Source organism: Botryllus schlosseri, chromosome 5 (assembly GCF_051294905.1).
Source record: "Botryllus schlosseri isolate E-star chromosome 5, Bs_hap1, whole genome shotgun sequence".
Classification (NCBI taxonomy): Eukaryota; Metazoa; Chordata; class Ascidiacea; order Stolidobranchia; family Styelidae; genus Botryllus; species Botryllus schlosseri.
The window spans coordinates 2131880-2152326 of NC_137240.1; the positions used below are offsets into that span (position 1 = coordinate 2131880).

A 20447-nucleotide genomic window follows, 5' to 3' on the forward strand; every position below is an offset into this window, starting at 1 on the left:
TGGCTGCCGCTGCGTTACAGTGGCGTGACGCAACAATGACCTCGCACTTCTTGTCCTTCTGCAGTCTTTGGGTAAACCTACCAACGATTCTATTGAATACATTGAATGAATCAGTGCGTCAATGATTGTCCGAGAAACAGAATTTTCGTCAGCGATGGAGACAATTTTCACTGCACGTTAGTTTACTTAGGGCGTATGAAATATGCAACGTGTGACTGACTTTATTTGGATCAACATTATATAATTATTATAATAATTATAAGTGGCAACATTAAAAATTTTCCGAACTCGCCTACTTTGACTCGAAGTGTCTGTCGTTGCGTCACGCACGCGGTTGGTTGGATGGATTTACTTTATTTTCGGTCAATTCCAATCGATAAGACAGCCAAAACGTAACGGCACGCCTACTATACTTTAAATATTTTGGATATTCCGACTAATATTTCATCACGATAAAACGATAAAATATTGAACTAAACTAAAAGTGTTCGTTGTTGCGTCATATACGAGTTTGCGTCGACTGTCGTGGATATAGCCTGCATTTTCAGTCAAATTCAATGAAAAACCAAAATGTATTGACGTGTACCTTCTACTTCGGATGTGTTGTACATTCAGATCAATATTTGTTACGGTGATAATGACAATATCAAAATTTTGATAAGTTGCCTACTTTGAGAAGTTCTTTTGTTGTAACGGATATCCTCTTACCGCCCCCTGTGACAGTATACTAGGGTGGGGAATTGAGGATGCACTGCACAGGGATCCCTCGTATTGTATTTATCTCGTTTTTATATCTGGCAGTCCGCCCAACCTACTAAAGTTGCTGTATCGTGGATCATGAACTATAGCACCAATACAATGTCGGTACTTTTTAAAGTTGATGGAAGGCACAAATTCAACGTCTCTGAGCTCTGTTGGCAAATCCGAAACAGGAAAACTACTGGAATTCTGAAACTGAGACACCGATGCTTCACAGGGAATCAATACTTTTCTATCTCGTGATATATAGGCCTAGATCTTTCATAGTGTTTCCAAGTCCCTGGAACACCGTGGCCACCTTGTATTTTATCTGAACATCTGCTTTTGCATTCAATAGTCATATCTTCAAATTCCAATAAAATATATTGCATAAATTTAAACACACAAACGTCATCGTTTCATCAAATATGCAAAAATTTAACAATATCGTCATGATGATGTCATATTGTCATAGGTGGTCAAAGTAGTCATCGTTGGTACTCGAATAGAAGTAAAATCGTAAATTTCTACTCAAGCACAAATAGGAGCAACGACTTGCAAGTATAATTATTCCAGGTCACGTTTTGCCTAAGATACCGAAAACTGGAAGTACTCTATCATAAACACTTGAGTAAGTAGTGTATGCAGGCATGACCTAGCTGCGTACTCTGATAAAGTAGAGGCACAATATATTACAATATATTAGACTGCAACTATATGTATATAATTTAGTATCTTCCGCGCAGATGGTTTCACACTGTAGGCTTACAATAATCAGCCAATTAAAAATTATATGTATCATGCTATCTTTAAAGAGGATATTATTTGTCTAAATCAGTGGTTCTCAACCGGGGTGTCGATTGGTATCCTCAGAGGGGCCTCCAGAAAATGAGGTAAATATAGGGATTGCCGACAACGCGTAACAAGAATTACGGACATCCAAATTCTGAGAAGCACTTGAAAAGCTGATGACTAAAAAAAGCCCGTTAAAAAGCTTCGTCATATCACTGTTCAGCCCAAGATTATGATGGCCGTGGTGACTAAAAGGTCATTACCGGCAATGAGATGACGATTTTGCGGCTTAGTTAAAGCGATGACCTTTTTAGCTAAATCTAGGGCTGGACTATATGACATGACGTAGCTTGAGGACCCTTAAAAATCTTTCATTCAGGGAACTCGAATTCCTAGGGTGCCGCGAGGTCAAAAAGGTTGAGAACCACTGCTCGAAATTATAATGTTACTGATACAGTGTTTGAATCTTCACATATCGTGCACCAAAACACGGTTTTCGCATCTGCAGTTCGTGTCGTACTTGTTTGGGCTTATATGAAGAGCTCATGCTGTGAGCCTTATACGTTGGAGAGAACAGCACCTTTCGAATCACGTGTCGATTGTTTTGTTTACCATCAAATGTCTTGATGGTTGCTGATCGCGAGCTCACAATACAGTCTACCAACGTACAGATTCGGCTGAAATTGATTTCTATCAGCGGATGCTCGATAATTCAATTTTTACTGCCCAAAATGCTTCTCAGGCTCCATCGTTCAATAAAATGGCGGTTTTTCATCCCGTTATATCTCCGGTATGCTGGATTTTACTTGCCGGCGACACACTAGAGCTGCTTTTTACTGACAACTTCGACTGGGATTTCACGGACGTTTTGCTGGCGGACACCATGCATTTCGACTGACGAAAACTGTATCCCCGCCTTTGCTGTAGTCGGAGTTGTCTTGACGACGGTAACCACGGCAACAGCTTGGCCTTCCAATCCCCGAACGAATAGAATATGCTCATCTGATTCACGAATAACGAGATGTCGAAATAGAAATCGGTGGTGTCGTGGTCGATTGTAGATTCCTGCATCAGAACTGCGACCGTAGCCGCTAGATCTGTGACCATGCAGATCACCGTGGAATAGATCACTCTTTTTATGATATTCTTGTAGGCGCTGTTTGCTTTTACCTGTCGCAAGTTCGTTTCCAAAGTCTTGCGCTGTTTCACGAGTGGATACACGAACAGTGCGAGAAGTAGCACTTGGAAAAAGCCCATCGATAGCAACAACACTATCCATTTCAAATACACATACGGAGACTGGCCTTCGTGGAAAAGACATTCGTAAGGAGAGCATGCATACGTGTCAGGGTAAATGAAAAATACTCCGTTCACAATCGCGACTAATATCAGTAAAAGTAAGGCGCACCACACCAAACATCTCACGTATCTCGAATTAACGTGGTCTGTCATCTTGTGAGAATATAGCACCTTCTGCCTTAACCATAAGATCGAGTAAAGCGTTGTTATAGCGGCTGTGGTTGATATATATTTTGCAACCTTCAAAACCGTGTACTGGATGCCAGTCCAAAGCCACAGACAGTCGACATTTAACGCTATCCTTATGAGCACCAACACCGCAGATGCAAGAAGCAACCGTCCGAAAATCTGTCCGAATTTCTCTTCTCCGGTTCGGATTCGGCATGATTTCAGACTCTTTACGATCCAGGTGAAGTAGATCAAAACAGAAATGAGGTAAACTTGACATATCGCCATCGTAGCGGTTGATATTTCTGCTACAATCCACACGATATCGTTCTTACATTCGTACATCCCAGTATCATTGTTGGAGCAGTTGACACCGGTAATATTCGAAGTAGCCATATTGCAAACGCTAGACAACAAACAGCTGTAAAACAGAATCAGTATCCGTTTAACAATTTCATCATTTCAATACACCACAAGACCGCGATACAATGAAAAGATAGGAAAGTGTCGAAACGACTTGGAGTAGTCTTTGAAATCATAGACATTCGTTCCGCTGTGAAATTTTGCAAAGTGCAAACTGAGAACGCCATAATGTATCACATTAATCCAGACGTCACATGAGACGTTGCAATTAGTGACCATTAACGACCGCACGTATGAAATGACCGATTGATCAACGCAGATGGGAGATAATTTTTGTTGGCGTGCGTCATTTCCAGCGGACAGAGCGGGACAATGTGGGAATACCATTATGTATCTCACACTCATACTATGACGGGTTGTCTACTGATTGATGGGCGGAGACATTTATAAATAAACAATACCGTTTCTCACTACCACCGCGTGTTCCGGGTTTATAGGAAAAGCCTTGACTCATGTGAAATATGAGCGAGGTGCATCTGTTCGATATTGTCTGATTGAGTGCGAGTGGTTGTCTCTAATTCGATGCAGTGGGCGGTCTCAACGCTATATGCAATACGGAAAGCACGCAAATCGACATGTCTCAAACGACCAAAGCATATAGCCTACACAGGGACCAAACTTGGACAACTAAATAATTCTATCTGTCTAATTACACGAATTCGAGCGAAATGCCGGTAATCAAATTATAATCTAATTGTGGAATGTTTCTATGCCCTAATCTTAATTATAAACTATAATTTCTGGTGTTCTTGAAAATACTACAAGAGAACTATGCAGTGCGAAACGATCTAAACTTGGCGTAGGCCTACAGACATTTGCCATTCTCGTTTCTGTGAGAATGCGCTCCAATTCGATATACACGTGACTTTATTTTTATTATATTTTCATTCAATTTCCAATTTCTTGCGAATTCGGTGATTCTAATTCTAATCTGCTTTGGGAAAGCTTACAGATTTTCCAAATCTGAATTTAATTCAAACTTGCAAGAGCAGCATATGATTATCATCATCATCATCATCATCATCATCATTGGTTTATTAGCAATTTTTATCAGTTCAACATACCACAAAAATGCGATACAATGAAAAGACAGGAAGATGTCGAAGCGACTTGGAGTAGTCTATGGAATCAGACACCCACCTTGGCCTAGGCGATGCAAAGAGGAGGCATGTACAGTGTACATTGTACACTGAATGAAAATAAAGAACACCGTATAGAAAAAAGAAAGCGACAAGAAATAGGGCGGCATGTCATGGAAAGCGAGATCGATTAAATTGTATGTTGAAGTTCTGTAGCCCTAAGCATGTCTTCGAATATTGAAAGCTATGGATTTTATTGAGAATGGCATTAACTATAGAAATACGTTGTGAATTCAAACTATATAACCATACTGGCATTCATATTGAGCCACCACGATCACTACGCTTGGAAACAGATGCGAGCCTACCAACTCATACCCGTGATAAATAATGACTAATATACGCAGAATATTAGGATATCGTCGATAATGCACGCAATAAAATCTATCAGCATTGGAAATGATTCTATATCTGTATCCACATTCCACAATGATCACAAGCGCCTTTTTGCTAAACCCTCATCGCTCGATCACGCTTCAACGGTACTGTCTTAAATTTTGTGTTCAACCGATGCACGAATTAAGTGAATACTTAATTGGGGGACGGCCCTGTTCGGTGTTTACGTGCCAGAAAATTATCGCTATGATAATAAGGAAGAATACTGTCGGGGCGTGTCACGACATGTCGTATTTTGACAGCACGAATCATATTTGCAAGCAACTATATGGTATAGTTGGTGTACTTCCAAATTATGGCGAGCGGAAGCCGAGCCGATGGATAGTTTGTCTCGTCGCCAGTCTAATGGCGAATAGTTTGTCTTCTGTCCATTGACGATGTCCAGTTCACATGCGATCACATATTCCATTGTTGGTAAGTTTAGTAAATTCACGAGATGTGTGGTTTGTTTTCAATTCTCTACTAGCTGCTGACGATTACCCCTGAAGAGTGTCAGCAGAAAATATCCTGGTTTATGTCAATATGAATATACTACTCAATTGTATATTGAAGTCTTATACCTCCAAGATACTCTCCGTAGGTTGACGCTTGCAATTTTTGCAATGACTATAGCGATCTGTACAATATTGACTCCGGGGATGTCTAGAATTCTAAATATTCCTGATTGCCTCAAAGTATTCAAGTATATCAGTGAAGCGTATATTTGAGACCACCACGATTCAATGTGGCTTTTCTGTAGTGTCGTTAGGACAAGCTATCGTATAAAATAAGTGTATTCAATATGATCTTCGTGTAAGTACTGTGATCTACAACGGCGAAGTCCTCATTGAAATAATTCGTGACGTCTGATATTAGCTGTATAATGTTCTAGATGTTTCTGATTTCAATTTTATGGTTGCGCGTGAATTCAATTCGGTTTAATCGATGATGTTCGTACAATTTATTACTTATGAGATGACTTGGCGGTAAGTTGACTAATCAACCCTGTAATGCACCTCATTCGAATTGCCTATTTATAGCAATGATTGCTATATAGGTAATAAAACAGTCTTAATAGATTATATATTCTGCGAATATAAAGTTTTCCTAAAAGTTGAACAATTCCTCATCGCTATTCGAAAAGCCTATATGCGGTATCTTACAATAAGCCTACAGTATACAAAAGCGGACCGTGGCACAAGCAAGGAATTGGTAAATTACGTTACGATAAGATCTTAATTCGTACCACGACATCCCGTGTCGTACTAGTAATGCATTTCAATATATAGACGTCGAAGCATCATCAACACGAAACAGTAACGAACATATCCCCGAGACCATTAGGATTACAATAAAAATCAAACCTTCCATAATATTATCATAGGAAATGTCATAAACGATAAAGAGATGAATTGAATTTACGTATAACGTATACAACACTTGAATTACTATTACTGTTATACAATTGAATGGTATATTCATATTGAAATGAACCCGAATATTTTTGGCTGACACTCGTCAGGGGTAATCGTCATCAACTAGTAGAGCATTCAAAAGAACATCGTATATCAACATTCAACAGTCGCACCACAAAATATTACTGTTATGGTCCTACATCCGCCACCTAAACTTGCAGCAAGATATTTCTTCCCACATGCAAACTGTAAAGAATAAACGATAGTCAAAATATATGGGAACAATTATCTTGCTGATTATATTTGAAACCGTAAACCAAAAATAGCTGGAAGGAGTTTTCAATTTCAGTATATAATATCTCATCTACAACTTGAGCCATGTACAGTACAGGAGTGACCTTCAAAGAGCTAACTAACTAAACCAGCACTGATCCGTATGATTTCAAACTAAGCGCTCTCTCGACTGGGGCTCTCAGATAGTTCGATATGAACTCGAAGAACTTTGGCTGCAGAATCTTATCAGGCGTGGGTACAACACAGGATATCCATAGCCTTGGACGCTTCCGGGGACAGAGATTTAGCTTTCACATGCCGCTATGATGTCATGTCGGCGGCAAAAAGGTTTTGTTGCATCCGAGTCATCAAGAAAGGCAAGATGTTTTATGGATAAGGACTTGAGCAGGTATTGGATTTGGGGAACATTCATATAACTATGACACGAAATGTATAACTGGATAATAAATATTGATTTTCCGGAAATTTATAATCAGCACACATTATTCATGCTAGTTAGTTTTGCGACAGACCGGGTTTGGGCTCAAAGTACAAACCAATATTGCTGGGTTGACAAATTTTTGAAATAATTTTGTATGGCTATTTTATTGCGCGGAGTTATTGCCGTCGAAAAATTTTGATTTGAATAAAATAGTATTTACGGTGAGGTCAACTATAATAAATAAACAAAGAATAGGTCACCGTAAATACTATTTTATTCAAATCAAAATTTTTCGACGGCAATAACTCCGCTTCCACTGGTTGGAATTGAACCAAATTTGGTGAGGAACGTTTCTATAGACAGCCTAACACTTTCATCGGGTGAACAGAAAGTTTTCCAATTTTTTATTATTTATTTTTATATAATAAATATAAACTTTCTTCTCCCGTTGCAAAGCGGCTACTGGCTGGAATTGAACCAAATTTTGTGTGTAGGCTTAAATTGGGTAACCTAACAATTTTATCAAGTAGCCAGTACGATTTAAGAAAAAACGTCATTTCTGACAAGCCCTAATGTACTTTGTACAACGCACAGCAGGCTTAACTTTTCGTCTTAGCTCATGTAGGCCCCTAAACTAACATGTAGAACCAATAAGACTTTTCTTGCAGTAGAGTAACAATTCGCTCTATTTACAATATTAGTAACAATTCTTGGTAGGATTTAATAAATGTACAAATATCGACTTGTAACCTTGAAATCGCACCCTTCTCGCTATACCAGACGCCGTGTGTAGTCTTATAGTAGTGTTGCGATAATTTGACGACGGAACATCAGCTGCTGTCCGGTATTACAGCGAATTTATACCCTTGAAGTCAAGTACATATAAGGTTGAAACCAGCTAACCTTGTTTTTCTACGAAAGTGGATTGGTTGGTGCACCCATACCAAAATTCGTTCCTGGTAAAATCAGTCATATCCTGTGTCATCAAAAGCTATTACGTTGATATTTTTGTTAAACGCACAAAACGACTTCCTCAAATCTATCATTTCGAATCATCATTTAAAAGCCTACCTAGTGCGAGATTGACATGACTGCGGGAGATTAGCCAAGAATCGCCACTAGCAGCAAAGATGCAAATCGAGCAATACACAGAACATGCGACGTGAATTGATATAACATAACATTTATAGTAAAGGGGATAATTAGCGGACGTGTCTCTTGAGTTCTTGTTATAGTTTACATCACAATCGGTTTTATTTATGCTAAACACAACAGGAAACGTGACTACAGCGCATTTCCTAATGAGTGGTAGATACGCTTCAGATTTACACAATGACATATCATTGGATTTGCAGTAACGCCGCAAATGCGCTGCACCTATAAATTTCAAAGAATATAGACACAACTATTATATATATAATATATATACACGCACAGTTATTCAGTTAAGGTTATCAATAATTCTATCATTTCAAAACGATAAAATACAAATAGATGAAGAAATGGAGTCTAAAATAATGACTTCGCCTACCGACATAGGCCTACGCCACACAATTTTCGTCCCTTACCGTTCTATGTTATCATCTTCTGCTTTTCAGCCAGTGTTTTAGGCCAAAGTGGTTGTTCGATTGAAATATAGCCTACTATGATGTCCGAATTGCTGTTACAACCGCCTGGCGGCCCGTGTTCGATTCCGCATCGGAGGTTATTCAGGCCTCCTCTTCCTCCGCGTCGCTGTTCTTACGGCGACAAAATCATAGCTAGGGCCCCAAAGGGGCCTGGCTGCCCATCCAATGAGTCGCTGCTGAAGAGATTCGGCGTCCTAAACATAGAAGATATGCGGAAACTGGAAATCGCCAAGTTTTATCAGTTTCACTGCGGTCATCGGTGCCCCGAATATTTCAATGACTTCTTCATCTCTGAATCAAAAGCGCACAAGTACAACACACGCGCGTCCACGCGTCGTCCAAATATCACATGATCGACCGAAAAGATCATCGCTCCATCAAATATGCCGGACCTGATGTGTGGAACAGTATCCCGCCGGCCATCCGGCAGTCGACGAGCATGTCCACATTCAAGTCGAAATACAAGCAATTATTACTAAATAAATACAGTCCATCCTCAAGATTACCGGACCACGACTGACCTGTCCATCTCGCTTCCCATGACATGTCGCCTTTCATTAAGTGTGCATGCCTCCTCTATACATCGCCTAGGCCAAGGTGGGTGTCTGATTCCACAGACCAGTGGTTCTCAACCGCCGGTCCGCGACGACATTCCTGCCGGTCCGCCAGGTTTATCACAATTTTATACCTTAAATTCAAGATGCAATGTTGAAGGCTTGTCCATTGATAGAATAAATAAAACATCAAATTTTAAACCGATTCAGAACTTCGTGAGGTAACATATTAGGGCTGGAAGCATATTCGATTTGACCTTAAGTTCAAGACGTGACATTTGACGACATGCGAGCGACAAGTACAAAACAGGTACAAGCTGAATCATCGGTTAATAGCGCAGTTTGCGCGATCATTCGTTTTCCATTCATTTATTCAGTGCAGGACCGTAACTGGGGAACCCCAAACGGCCCAATTCGAGAGGGGCCGAGCTTGAAAAGAGCCCAAAATTATTTAGCAAATGAACATAAATCATAGCGTATTATTTTTATCTGCGAGAAATACGCATGATTTAAAGAAATAGGCATGTCAGCGCCAGCCATTACCGCGCCACGACGTACCAACACATAATCAAGTTTAGGCTAACATGGGACTCCGAAAGGTGTGCCAAAATTCGGCAGCGAGAAAACCTATTCAGTCATGAATTATCGAAAATTTCGGCTATTGGTGCCTTTTTGGGCACAAGACCAACGTTTTTGGGGGTGGGATGACGAAGTGCTTTTTCGGCACGTATCGGATTGTCGGTATAGTTGCTGTGCGATATTTTCTGCTTGCGCGCATTGTATTCGTATAGTTGCCGGAGTAACCCATGCATCTGGTGACAGTGGATAATGAGCAAGGTAACACGACAAGGTGCTTGGTTCGACTCCCAAACGCATCTTCTTTCGATATTGTCAAAAAGAAGAATATTATTCGAGTCGGTGTGATCGGTTAAACCCACAGCCTTCGGCTCGAAAGACTGTAAACGACTCTCGGCAGTAGCACCTTTATCTGGACAAGGCAATTTTACCTCGACTCAAGACTGGCTACCATAAAATCCCATGGATGCCATCATGAAGATAATTAATTACGATCAAACCCCTCTAAATGTGACTCTCTAGTACCATATAATTGCAAAAAACGGCTGCATGCTTAACATTTTGGTTTCATTTCAATTTTGAAAGTTCACCGGTCCGCCAGACATTTTTTGAAATTTTACCGGTCCGCGAGATGAAAAAGGTTGAGAACCACTGCCATAGACAACTCCTAGTCGCTTCGACATCTTCCTTTCTTTTCATTGTATCGCATTTTTTGTGGTGTATTGAACTGATAAAATTGCTAATAAACCAATGATGATGATGAAAAAAGCCCAGAAAAAGACGCGATGAAAGAAAGATCTCAGCATTTACAAGGAATGGAAAGAGCAACGAAGAGCCGCGAAATAGAGACAAACATCGAAAAAAGAACTGTGACATCGGGTACCTCCGTCGATGGTAGTTTAAGAAATCGCAACTAGGCACCCTATCTGTTCATTACATCGCACTGTACATTGTGTGGTCTTGTTAAAAAATAATATTACGATTATTAATTGTTCGTGGTGGATGCCAGATCAGGAGATGGTAACCGGTCATTTTAGAGTTACCATATTTTTGTAACACAAATTCCGGACGCTTTTTAGCGCCCACTAGCGGATTTTAAAATGAGGTATCACCACATTGTCGATCAATATGACGTCATACTAGCAAAGCTTTGTCTATCGACTAGAGGTGGTCACGATCCAGTTCAGTAGTACGTGGTTGTGTGTTGTAAGTTGTAACCAGGGCATAAGCCACATTTTTTCGCCCCCGCCCGCCAAAAGAAACTCTGATCTGGGGCCCACTGTAGGGTAATCGATACAACTTCTGGTGGCTGACTATGTAAATCTGGTTTCTATATGCATCTGGTCGTTACGTGATTTGTATGAATTATATGCATAATATCGGTTCTTCCATATATTACCAGTGTTGGGATGACTCGAGTCACCTTTTTCGTATGACTTGACTTGACTCGAGTCACTCTGCTAAAATGACTTGACTTGACTTGACTCGGCGTATCAGGAATGTGGATTGACTCGTGACTCGGAGCAAAATTCACGAGTCAATTTCAAGTAATCGGTGTCGATAAAAATCACTGTATCTTAGAAATGTTCGGATTGTTCGCGAAACGCTGGTGTAACCCGTGAGAGCCACCTATCATTCATTGATCGTGCGTTTTACTGAGCCTCCATTGTTTTCTCACAAATAAATTGACCGAAAACGAAGTGATCGAAGCTTACAGATTACGTTGTCGTAATCTAGTATAGTAAAGTAATTTGATAGCAAAATGTGTATTTCTGTTCTCTGTTCTGACCATAACCAAACCTCTTGCTTTATTGAAATTAAATTCAAATATAGTTTATATAGTTCTCAACCATTGGCGCAGGCTCGAATAGTACCATATCAATTTGTAAGTGGGTAATGTATTTGCATCTTATCAATTCGTTTCTCTATTTTGGCTGGTAACTATAAATAGAGTTATGCAATTATTTAGGTAGTTTAGCAGTTCTGCGTATATGTGAGCGATACAGCGTGTATATTTAACTCTATTCGTTCATCAGTTCAAAATCAATGACCACTCAATCTGTACATCAGACAGCTAATAACATGCAATCATGTAATCATGCCTCATACTTCGAAAAGGCAACTTGACTTGAATCGTGACTTGACTCGTGACTTGACTTGACTTGACTCGACTTGACTCGAGTCACCTCCAAAAATCGAGTGACTTGACTTGACTCGAGTCACCTTCGAAAATCGATTCACTTGACTTGACTCAAGTCAAAATGTGCAATGACTCGAAATGACTCGTGACTCGAAGGTAGTGACTTGATCCCAACAGTGTTGGGATGACTCGAGTCATGACTTGACTCGAGTCAGACTCGAGTCAACTTTTTCGTATGACTTGACTTGACTCGAGTCACGTCGGAAAAATGACTTGACTTGACTTGACTCGGCGCTTCAGAAATGTGGATTGACTCGTGACTCGGAGCAAAATTTACGAGTCAATTTTAAGTCATCAATAAGTAAATGGTGTCAATTAAATGTTCGGATTATCCGCGATACGCCGGTGAAACGCCGGTGAGAGCACCAGTCATTCACTGATTTTACGTTTCACTGGTCCTCCTTTGTTACATCACAAATAAATTGACCGCTAACGAAATGATCATAGCTTACGTTGTTGCAGTAGTAGTAGATTACTAGCAACGGATCTCCTTTTCGTAGACGGCTCACTGCTTGTATTGCGCAGTGCTCACCTTTATCAGCCCTCTTGTATGATTTGAATCGAATGAATATAGTTTATCCGTTTATATTCTCGCGGATGTGTAGATGGGTATTGTATTGTACCATATCAATTTGTTTAAATTTCTCGAGGCTTCGTATTCTATCCTCTATTTTGACTGATAATGATAGACTGTAGCATATAACTATACAGTTACTCACGTATTTTATAAGCAGTTCTACGTGTGCGTGTGCTATACAACTCCTTTTTGCATGTATATTTACCTTTATACTCGTTATTTTATTTAAGATAAATGGCTAATTAATCTGTCTTGCACACAGCTGGCAAAATGTTATGAGTTTGAATCATCATTCGTCCTTCGAAAAATCAGTTGGACTTGAATTGTGACTTGACTCGTGACTTGACTTGACTTGACTCGACTTGACTCGAGTCTCCTCCAAAAATCGAGTGACTTGACTTGACTCGAGTCACCTTCGAAAATCTATTGACTTGACTTGACTCGAGTCAAAATCTGCATTGACTCGAGATGACTCGTGACTCGAAGGTAGTGACTTGATCCCAACACTGGATCCCAAGACTGTATATTACTATATAATTTGATCGTCTCTCCGCCCACGCGATCAGAGTTAGCGGCAGTGCTGGTTGAGGATTATGACTTCGAAAATGCAAGGAGCGTAATTGTAGGCTACATCATGAAGTCACGTTCATGTCACACCGATAAAATTATTTATCAGTCTAATGCCTGTGCGCACTGCATCACTGAGCTATATAAACATCGCACATCCGGTGGTTTCCATTTCCAACGTCCTATTTTCGAAGCTGATTTGATTATGTTCAACATCTTCGCGAACCCCGGAATGAAGGCAAACTATCCCCAGGTTTAGAACCACTATCTTTGAATAAAGCATCCAAACGGCCTAAACCGACTTTATGAATACCGTTATCTTATAATTGCGATTACAATTAAACTTATTTCTGTAAATGAATGTTATATTTTTATTCATTTTTGATCGCAGTTTTTGCGAGGGTGGTAGTGCCCATATTAAAATCAACGTATGGGATATCAAATCGCGACTAGCGCGAAGAAAAATTTCTTGTAGCATAAATCTGCTCATAAATAATATTGTTTAAGTTGACTTAGAAAAAATTATGAACTTACTTCAAAATTCCGGACATTTAGGCATATTTTAGAAATTCCTCCCGGACGCAGTTTTGACAGTGAAATTCCGGACATGTCCGGGAAATTCCGGACGTATGGCAACCCTAGGTCATTTCAACATGACTCATCTGTTAATTAGGCCACATCACATTGTGTCTTGTGTATCGCATTCTACATTGTGTGCCATGAGCGATGAAATATGTATAGGCCTAATCTAAAGATTATTTCGATTATTACAACACGCGCCACATCGTAACCCGTCTCCGCGTCTGCCCTACAGAGGAAAGCGAGCTTTCAGCAACAAAACACGTACCAAGTGCAAGAGATATATTCAAAAAACACGTCCACAATAAAAGCATAATATAGTACAATCATGATCATAATAAACTTCGTATGTGCATTTAAAATGAAGACCGCAAAGCAGAATCAAGCTCTCATCCCGCCGTTCGGCTGTATCGCGTCCAGCGCGCGAGGAATGTTGAAATCGTGCGCTTCCAACAGGCGGGAAAGCCATCCGCCTTCGTCGCTGAATCCCATCGCGAACATCTGCTTCAAGGCAGACGCCAGGCGCGGATCTGTAAAGCATTTTCGTGTACAGTACGCTGTGCTTTGGTACAACAAACGGGGATACTTACCCATGTCGCTGGGCAACTCTACATCTACATTCATGGTCTCGGATGCATCTAAAAACAAACATTGGCCTGTCAAATGGAGTTAATCTCAGTATTCCGCTACACAGGAAGACTAAGTCATTCTGGAATAGATCCTAAATTCGCAATTTCATGCAGATATTGTCATATTAGGTGATGCTATTGTTGATATTCATTGTTGTCTTCAATTCTCTACTAGTTGCTGACGACTACACCTGACGAGTGTCAGCCGAAAACATTCGAATTTATTTCAATATCAATATAATATTCAATCGTATATTGAGATGTGATTGCCGATTCAAAAGTGTCCTACCAGTCTGTTCTTGGTCGTTATCGTCAGAGACTACGGTCCAATCACCGTCCCGCGGGGCTGTCGGAACTGGCTCAGGATCTACAAAAACGTCATAGTCGTTAGAAAGTAGCGAGAAATGTCGTCTAATCACAGGGCTGCAATCGAGTCATTTTCAATTCACCATCGAGTCAAGTCCCAGTCCAAGTCAGCGAGCAATAGGGTCGAGTCCGAGTCATAGAGTTTACTGTTCAGTACCGAGTTCAAGTCAGGTTCAACTCGCTTAGTGTGAAACTATCGGGTGATATCGACGACCTCGGATTTATATTATACTCAATTCTCTCACTGTAAGCATGCTTATTGAAACAGATAAAAGACAGTTTCTGGGCCTATTCTTAATTATCGGTCCTGATATAAGAGACTTGAATGTGAGTCATATAGAATTTGTCAACTCATATGGCTTGGTCAAGTCAGGCGCAATGACTCGAGTACAAGTCGAGTCAATACACAAATTGACTCGAGTCGAGTCATCAAAAAATTTCGACCTGAGTCATAACAACCGGATATGGTATTTGGCATCTTCCAATGGGAGATCGTCGGTAATGAAGTACTTTTACTTTTCCCAAGTTTTGACTCCATGTACAATTTACTCAAAAACGCTACTTCCTCTTCTACTTGACAGTTTTGTGATAACTACTTTGTCCTCCTCTGCGTGTAATCAAGTTCAAATGCAAGGCTTTACTTCTAGTTCTACTCGAGTAGCAACGATAACTACATTGACCACTTCTGTAAGTCAAATCACCTTCAGTGCTCTTAGGAGGCGTTTCGGACGAGCTTTGCGCCTTCTCCGCTTCCTCCCTCTGTTTCTTCTTTATCTCGCTCTCAGCACACTTGGTCCTTGTTCCGTGATGCTCCACGTCTATATCAACGTCGACACCAAGCGGTTTCAGGAAGCCGGCCACAGCTTGGCCTACGCTGTTCAAGTACGCCTGGGCTGAATTAAGATCACATGGCTTCATTACCGCGATAACTCACGGATGTATCCGACGGGTATAACAATAGTTGTAGCGTCTTCAACGATCTTTCATTAACAATCACCCGTTGGGTAATTTCACTTAGAGCAGTGGTTCTTAATCCTAGCTAACCTAGCAAACCCCAAATTTCGGCATAGTCACACATCACAAATCTAATACCACCGTTGATATAAAATGTTCTTTCCAATTCTCTATAGTTGCTGATGATTACCCCTGTCGAGTGTCAGCCGGAAACATCAGAGTTTATTTCAACATGAATATGTTACTCAATTGCATATTGAAGTTCTGTACCTCCAAGAAGCTCTTCTAATACATCACTATGAAATACTAATGCACAAAATGAACTGAACAATGTATTCATATTGAAGTAAGCCAGAATATTTTCGACTTACGCCCGTCAGGGGTATTTGTCAGCAGCTAGTAGAGAATTGAAGACAACATTGTATACTGACAATTGTATCACCAAATATGACTTCATCGTTTGGTGATACGATTGTTGATATACAATGTTCTCTACTAGTTGCTGACGATTACCACTGACGACCGCCAGTCGAAAATATTCATATATATTGTTCAATTGTATATTGAAGTACTGTAACTGTGGGAGTCTCTACAAAAAGAATTGTGCATTAAATCAAAATTACTTACCAGTCTCTGCAGGGCCTTGTGACTGACTTTGTTCCTGATAGCGGCCATCAGCGCTAGCTGAAGAGGATGATTGCGCATTTTCACCAGGCGTCTGATGCTGTTGCTGAAATAAAGCACATAACATTCACATTATGCTACAATCAAGATGGATTCTTGAATGCAGAATACATCATCATCAGAAGTCATCGTAGCTACTCAAGTTGAAGTAAAAATAGCGAGGAAAATTTTTACTCAATCATAAGTAGAATTAGCAATTTCCAAGACATGCTAAAACTACTTCAAGTGGAAGTAGAAAACAAAGGTTTTAAAACACAACCAAGAAAGTAATTCCAAAAATTCGATTTGGCCTAGGGGTTGCATACTTTTAGCAGTTAATCGTAGGTCGGCACTCAAGAAATTGCGACATTTGTCTTCGCGACTAACACAAATGACTAATCATGCTACAAATAAGTACAATTTTCGAAGACATATTCAGATGCCGTGATCGAGGGGCATTTTCAAGTGCGGTTCTTATGACGATTTTGCTGAAAAAGTGACACAAACTCATCGCAAAAATAGTTTATCCTTCTAAAATCAGGAGATGATGTTGATAAATGTAAGACTTTGACGGCTTTTACACCTTGTTTAACGTCCACTTACAAACAAATATTAAAAACTGTTCCAGCAGAAGTGGCATAAAATCATAACCACTCCGAGTAAGTATGCAAAACTTCATTACTGATAACCTCCGAACTGCACGGAACAATATGACTATCCAATGGACTGCATCGTTGCGTTGCAATCAAATTACATTATCTTAATTTTTTCACATTTTGAGATCACTTTTCCAAATTCATTGAAAATCAAGTTTTTGTAAGATTTTCATATCTTTCGGCCATGTTTAAGTTTGTCACTTTGTTTCAAAGTTAACCACGGCCGAAAGAAAATGAAAACTTTGCATAAAGTTCATTTTCACAACACATTTAAATTGTAGGCTACATTATAAGCTACTTTCCTTGCACACAGAAACTCTAAGATCTGAGAAATTTCACACATCGATACCTGATAATGCTGCGCTGGATGCCCCCAAGGTCCAAAGCCCCAGGAGTGAGGAAATTGATTGGGAAACCGTTGAAAGGACGGGTAAGATGGAGGCGCGTGGCGTGGCTGTCCGTGAGGGTATTGATGGAAGGTGTTTCCATGCGGATACTGCCCGTGTCCGAACGGGAATTTTTGCCACTGACCACAAAACGTTTCATCTGAAGAATGAAGGAGCTTTTAGTGCATAACTAGGGCTGTGCACAAATTATGATTCATGTCGGGCAGTTTTTTCGAGTAATAAAATTATATACTTCTTGACAGTAAGAGTTAATTTATCAACAAGAATTATAGTTTCGATACTACTTGCAACTGTGAAAGGCTGTAAACCTCGATTGGTTGTATCACAGCATACGAAACATGTAGTGGAAATGACACGTCTGCGAGGCCATGATCAACAGCATTGACACAAAGTGCAATGAAATAGGTTGAAAAAATACAAAATAATCTTAGATTTGCACATATTTCAGTTTTTTACATCACACATCATATTTCAATTGTTGTGATGTCATAACTAGGGCAAGTTTTGACAACTTTTTTTACAGTTTCCGGCAGCTTCCTAAATACTCGGAAGATATGTAGAATGCTGTTTAAAGCTGTTTGAAGGAATCTTATAGTGCTTTTTGCAACATTTTGCAACTTTTTCGATTTTTCATGAAAGTTTTTTCGATTTTTCATGCAACCAACTTTTTACTGGAAATATTTGGCAGTATATGTCACTGTTTTTCGAGAATTTTGGTGAAATACACGGCCAAATTCGACTGAAATATCGTATATCAGCACTGAAGTCACGCTCTTACGGGTATTTCGGGAGCTGAGCCGGAAAGTTGACCTTTTTTTTAGTCAATCAATAGAGAATGCGGATGGAAAACTGTATTTTTCGGTAGTGGGACTGGGAAGTTGGCCTTTTTTTTTATTTATTTTTTAGTCAACCGAGCAAAATGTGGTCTTTTAGTGCAACTTTTGTGAAAAAATAAATGCAACTTTTTACTGCAACTTTTAGCAAAAATAAATGCAACTTTCCGCGGATTAGACTGCAAAAAAAACTTGCCCTAGTCATAACTAATGATACTCGAATTCATGAACCCTATTACTCAATCCAGAATAAAAGCGCTCAGGAACGCGATTTTATCAAGACCTATGTATAACGCAAAACGGATAAAATGCAATTGCAGTACCTTTGTCTCCCTTCTTATCATCCTTTTTGATTTTAATGTACAAGCGAAACATTCCGTCCGTGACTTGCGTGAGAGCTTGCATTAGCTCTTCGTCGGAGCTGAACGAGATAAAATCGCCCTCCGCGTCATTGTAATGCATGCTAAAGACGTTGCCGATGTTTGGGAATACTGAAGCAACCTGCATTCAAAATATGGATTGATGCTTATCTTCATGATAGGAAATATCAATGCAGACCAGAGATGATAACATCTGCTACAATCATTTAAATTATACAAGCTTCTTTCTTCGGATCATATAATTGATGACTGCTCTCACCTTGTTTTTCAGGTAGTCGTAGCTTGAAGTAACACCTTCGTCGATGGTGAACCGACGAATCTCTTTCACGTTCTTGTGATTTCCCTTCACAAGGTAAGCTTTGTATTGCAGAGACATGATTTATTTTTGTATGGGCTGCAGGGATATGTGCAGAAGAAACTTAGCTCACGTTTGGTTCATACGTTTAAAACACTAGAACGCAAAACAGAAGACATTTGATACCAGGGTTGTAATGACACGACTCAAGGGCCGAGTTTGTGAGGCCGACTTCACCGAGGGCCAAATTAACTGGTAATCTCGGCCAGGTGTAAATGACCATTGTAGTCGACAAACACCATGAATGTCACAAACAACAACATAATGGTGCCTATGAACATGCTCGACATTTGCTGTCTTGATGGAATATTCAATGGAAGTATATCCTGCAAAAAATCTCAACATATGTAACAAATAATATGTGCTGGATAAATACGAATATTCTAATCTATTCAGAATTGCTTCGCGGGCCGGATGAAAGAGCCTGGCGGACCGGATGCGGCCCGCGGGCGGTATGTTTGACACCCCTGCACTAGAACATTGCGATACGATAAAAAGATGCAGGCCGGAGACGAAACAACTGGTGCAGTAACTGTAGTCTGTCACTATCAACCCAACACCTTGCGTACCGCATCTCCTTTATCGATAAACTGTGAAGCTGAATATGCTGAAAAATATTTTGCCTCTAAAATTAGTTCATACGGTAAGCTAAGAATCGCAAATCTAACATATATACCGCTTTAGATTTTCTAGAATTTTCTTACCATGACAGGGCATTTGCTGTTGCAATAACTTTGTTTTGATTGACTTCGGGTCACATGATTATTCACATGACTTGTTGCAATCGGAGCCCCCGGGGAAACCACGTAAGATATCTCCGACGAATGAATATTGGAACAATATGTTCGTATTGAAATTAACCCGAATATTTTGGTTTACAATATATTGTTCAATTGTACATTGGAATTCTGTACCTCCATAGCCTTTACAAAAAAGGCTGTGGTAAACCACGAGTTTATTGGCAATAATCAATGTAATCAATATTCGTCAGATGTTTATAATTATAAGGGATCTTAACCAGAGGTCAGTCCCCCCTTGGGATAGGAAGACAGAAGCAGGGAGTACGAAAATCACTATTCTTGTTCCGTGGTCATGCATGGGCTTTATTCGATGCGAAAAAGTGTGTCTGTTCACTATGTTGTGAATCGTGTGCCTGAAGAGCATTAATGAAACGGCCAGTACCCTATAACAAATTTTGTTGAGATAGTTAACTATCAGAGATACAAATAGTTGTTTCCCGAGATCCGGATCCAATCCAGTCCGGTGATCTACTCAGCGTCAATTAGCGTTGGGACCCCGAGAAATCCCGATCCCGGGATCCCGGGATTTGAAGCAATCCCGATCCCGGGATTGGTCCCGATGAAATCCCGGGATTTGTGAACAGCATCTACCAAGGCTTATGTAGCGCCATATCTCTTATTTTGGTAATAAAGCAGTGTCACAAACTGGGCTGATTGTC

General features: G+C 40.0%; 2 protein-coding genes across 2 annotated transcripts; both read right to left on the reverse strand.

Moving 5' to 3' along the window:
• Positions 1 to 1103: 1103 nt before the first annotated feature.
• Positions 1104 to 5886, reverse strand: LOC145438586 (uncharacterized). Its single transcript, XM_080315923.1, has one exon. It carries the CDS (start codon positions 3391 to 3393, stop codon positions 2302 to 2304), a length of 1092 nt encoding a protein of 363 aa, XP_080172049.1. The 5' UTR covers positions 3394 to 5886; the 3' UTR covers positions 1104 to 2301.
• An 8126-nt stretch (positions 5887 to 14012) lies between these two features.
• Positions 14013 to 19086, reverse strand: LOC145438595 (sequestosome-1-like). The gene is made up of 8 exons (XM_080315934.1): positions 18893 to 19086; positions 18577 to 18754; positions 17363 to 17559; positions 16322 to 16424; positions 15442 to 15633; positions 14664 to 14741; positions 14336 to 14383; positions 14013 to 14275 (listed from the first exon to the last, which is right to left on the reverse strand). Exons 1-8 carry the CDS (start codon positions 19007 to 19009, stop codon positions 14127 to 14129), a joined length of 1062 nt encoding a protein of 353 aa, XP_080172060.1. The 5' UTR covers positions 19010 to 19086; the 3' UTR covers positions 14013 to 14126.
• Positions 19087 to 20447: the final 1361 nt, after the last annotated feature.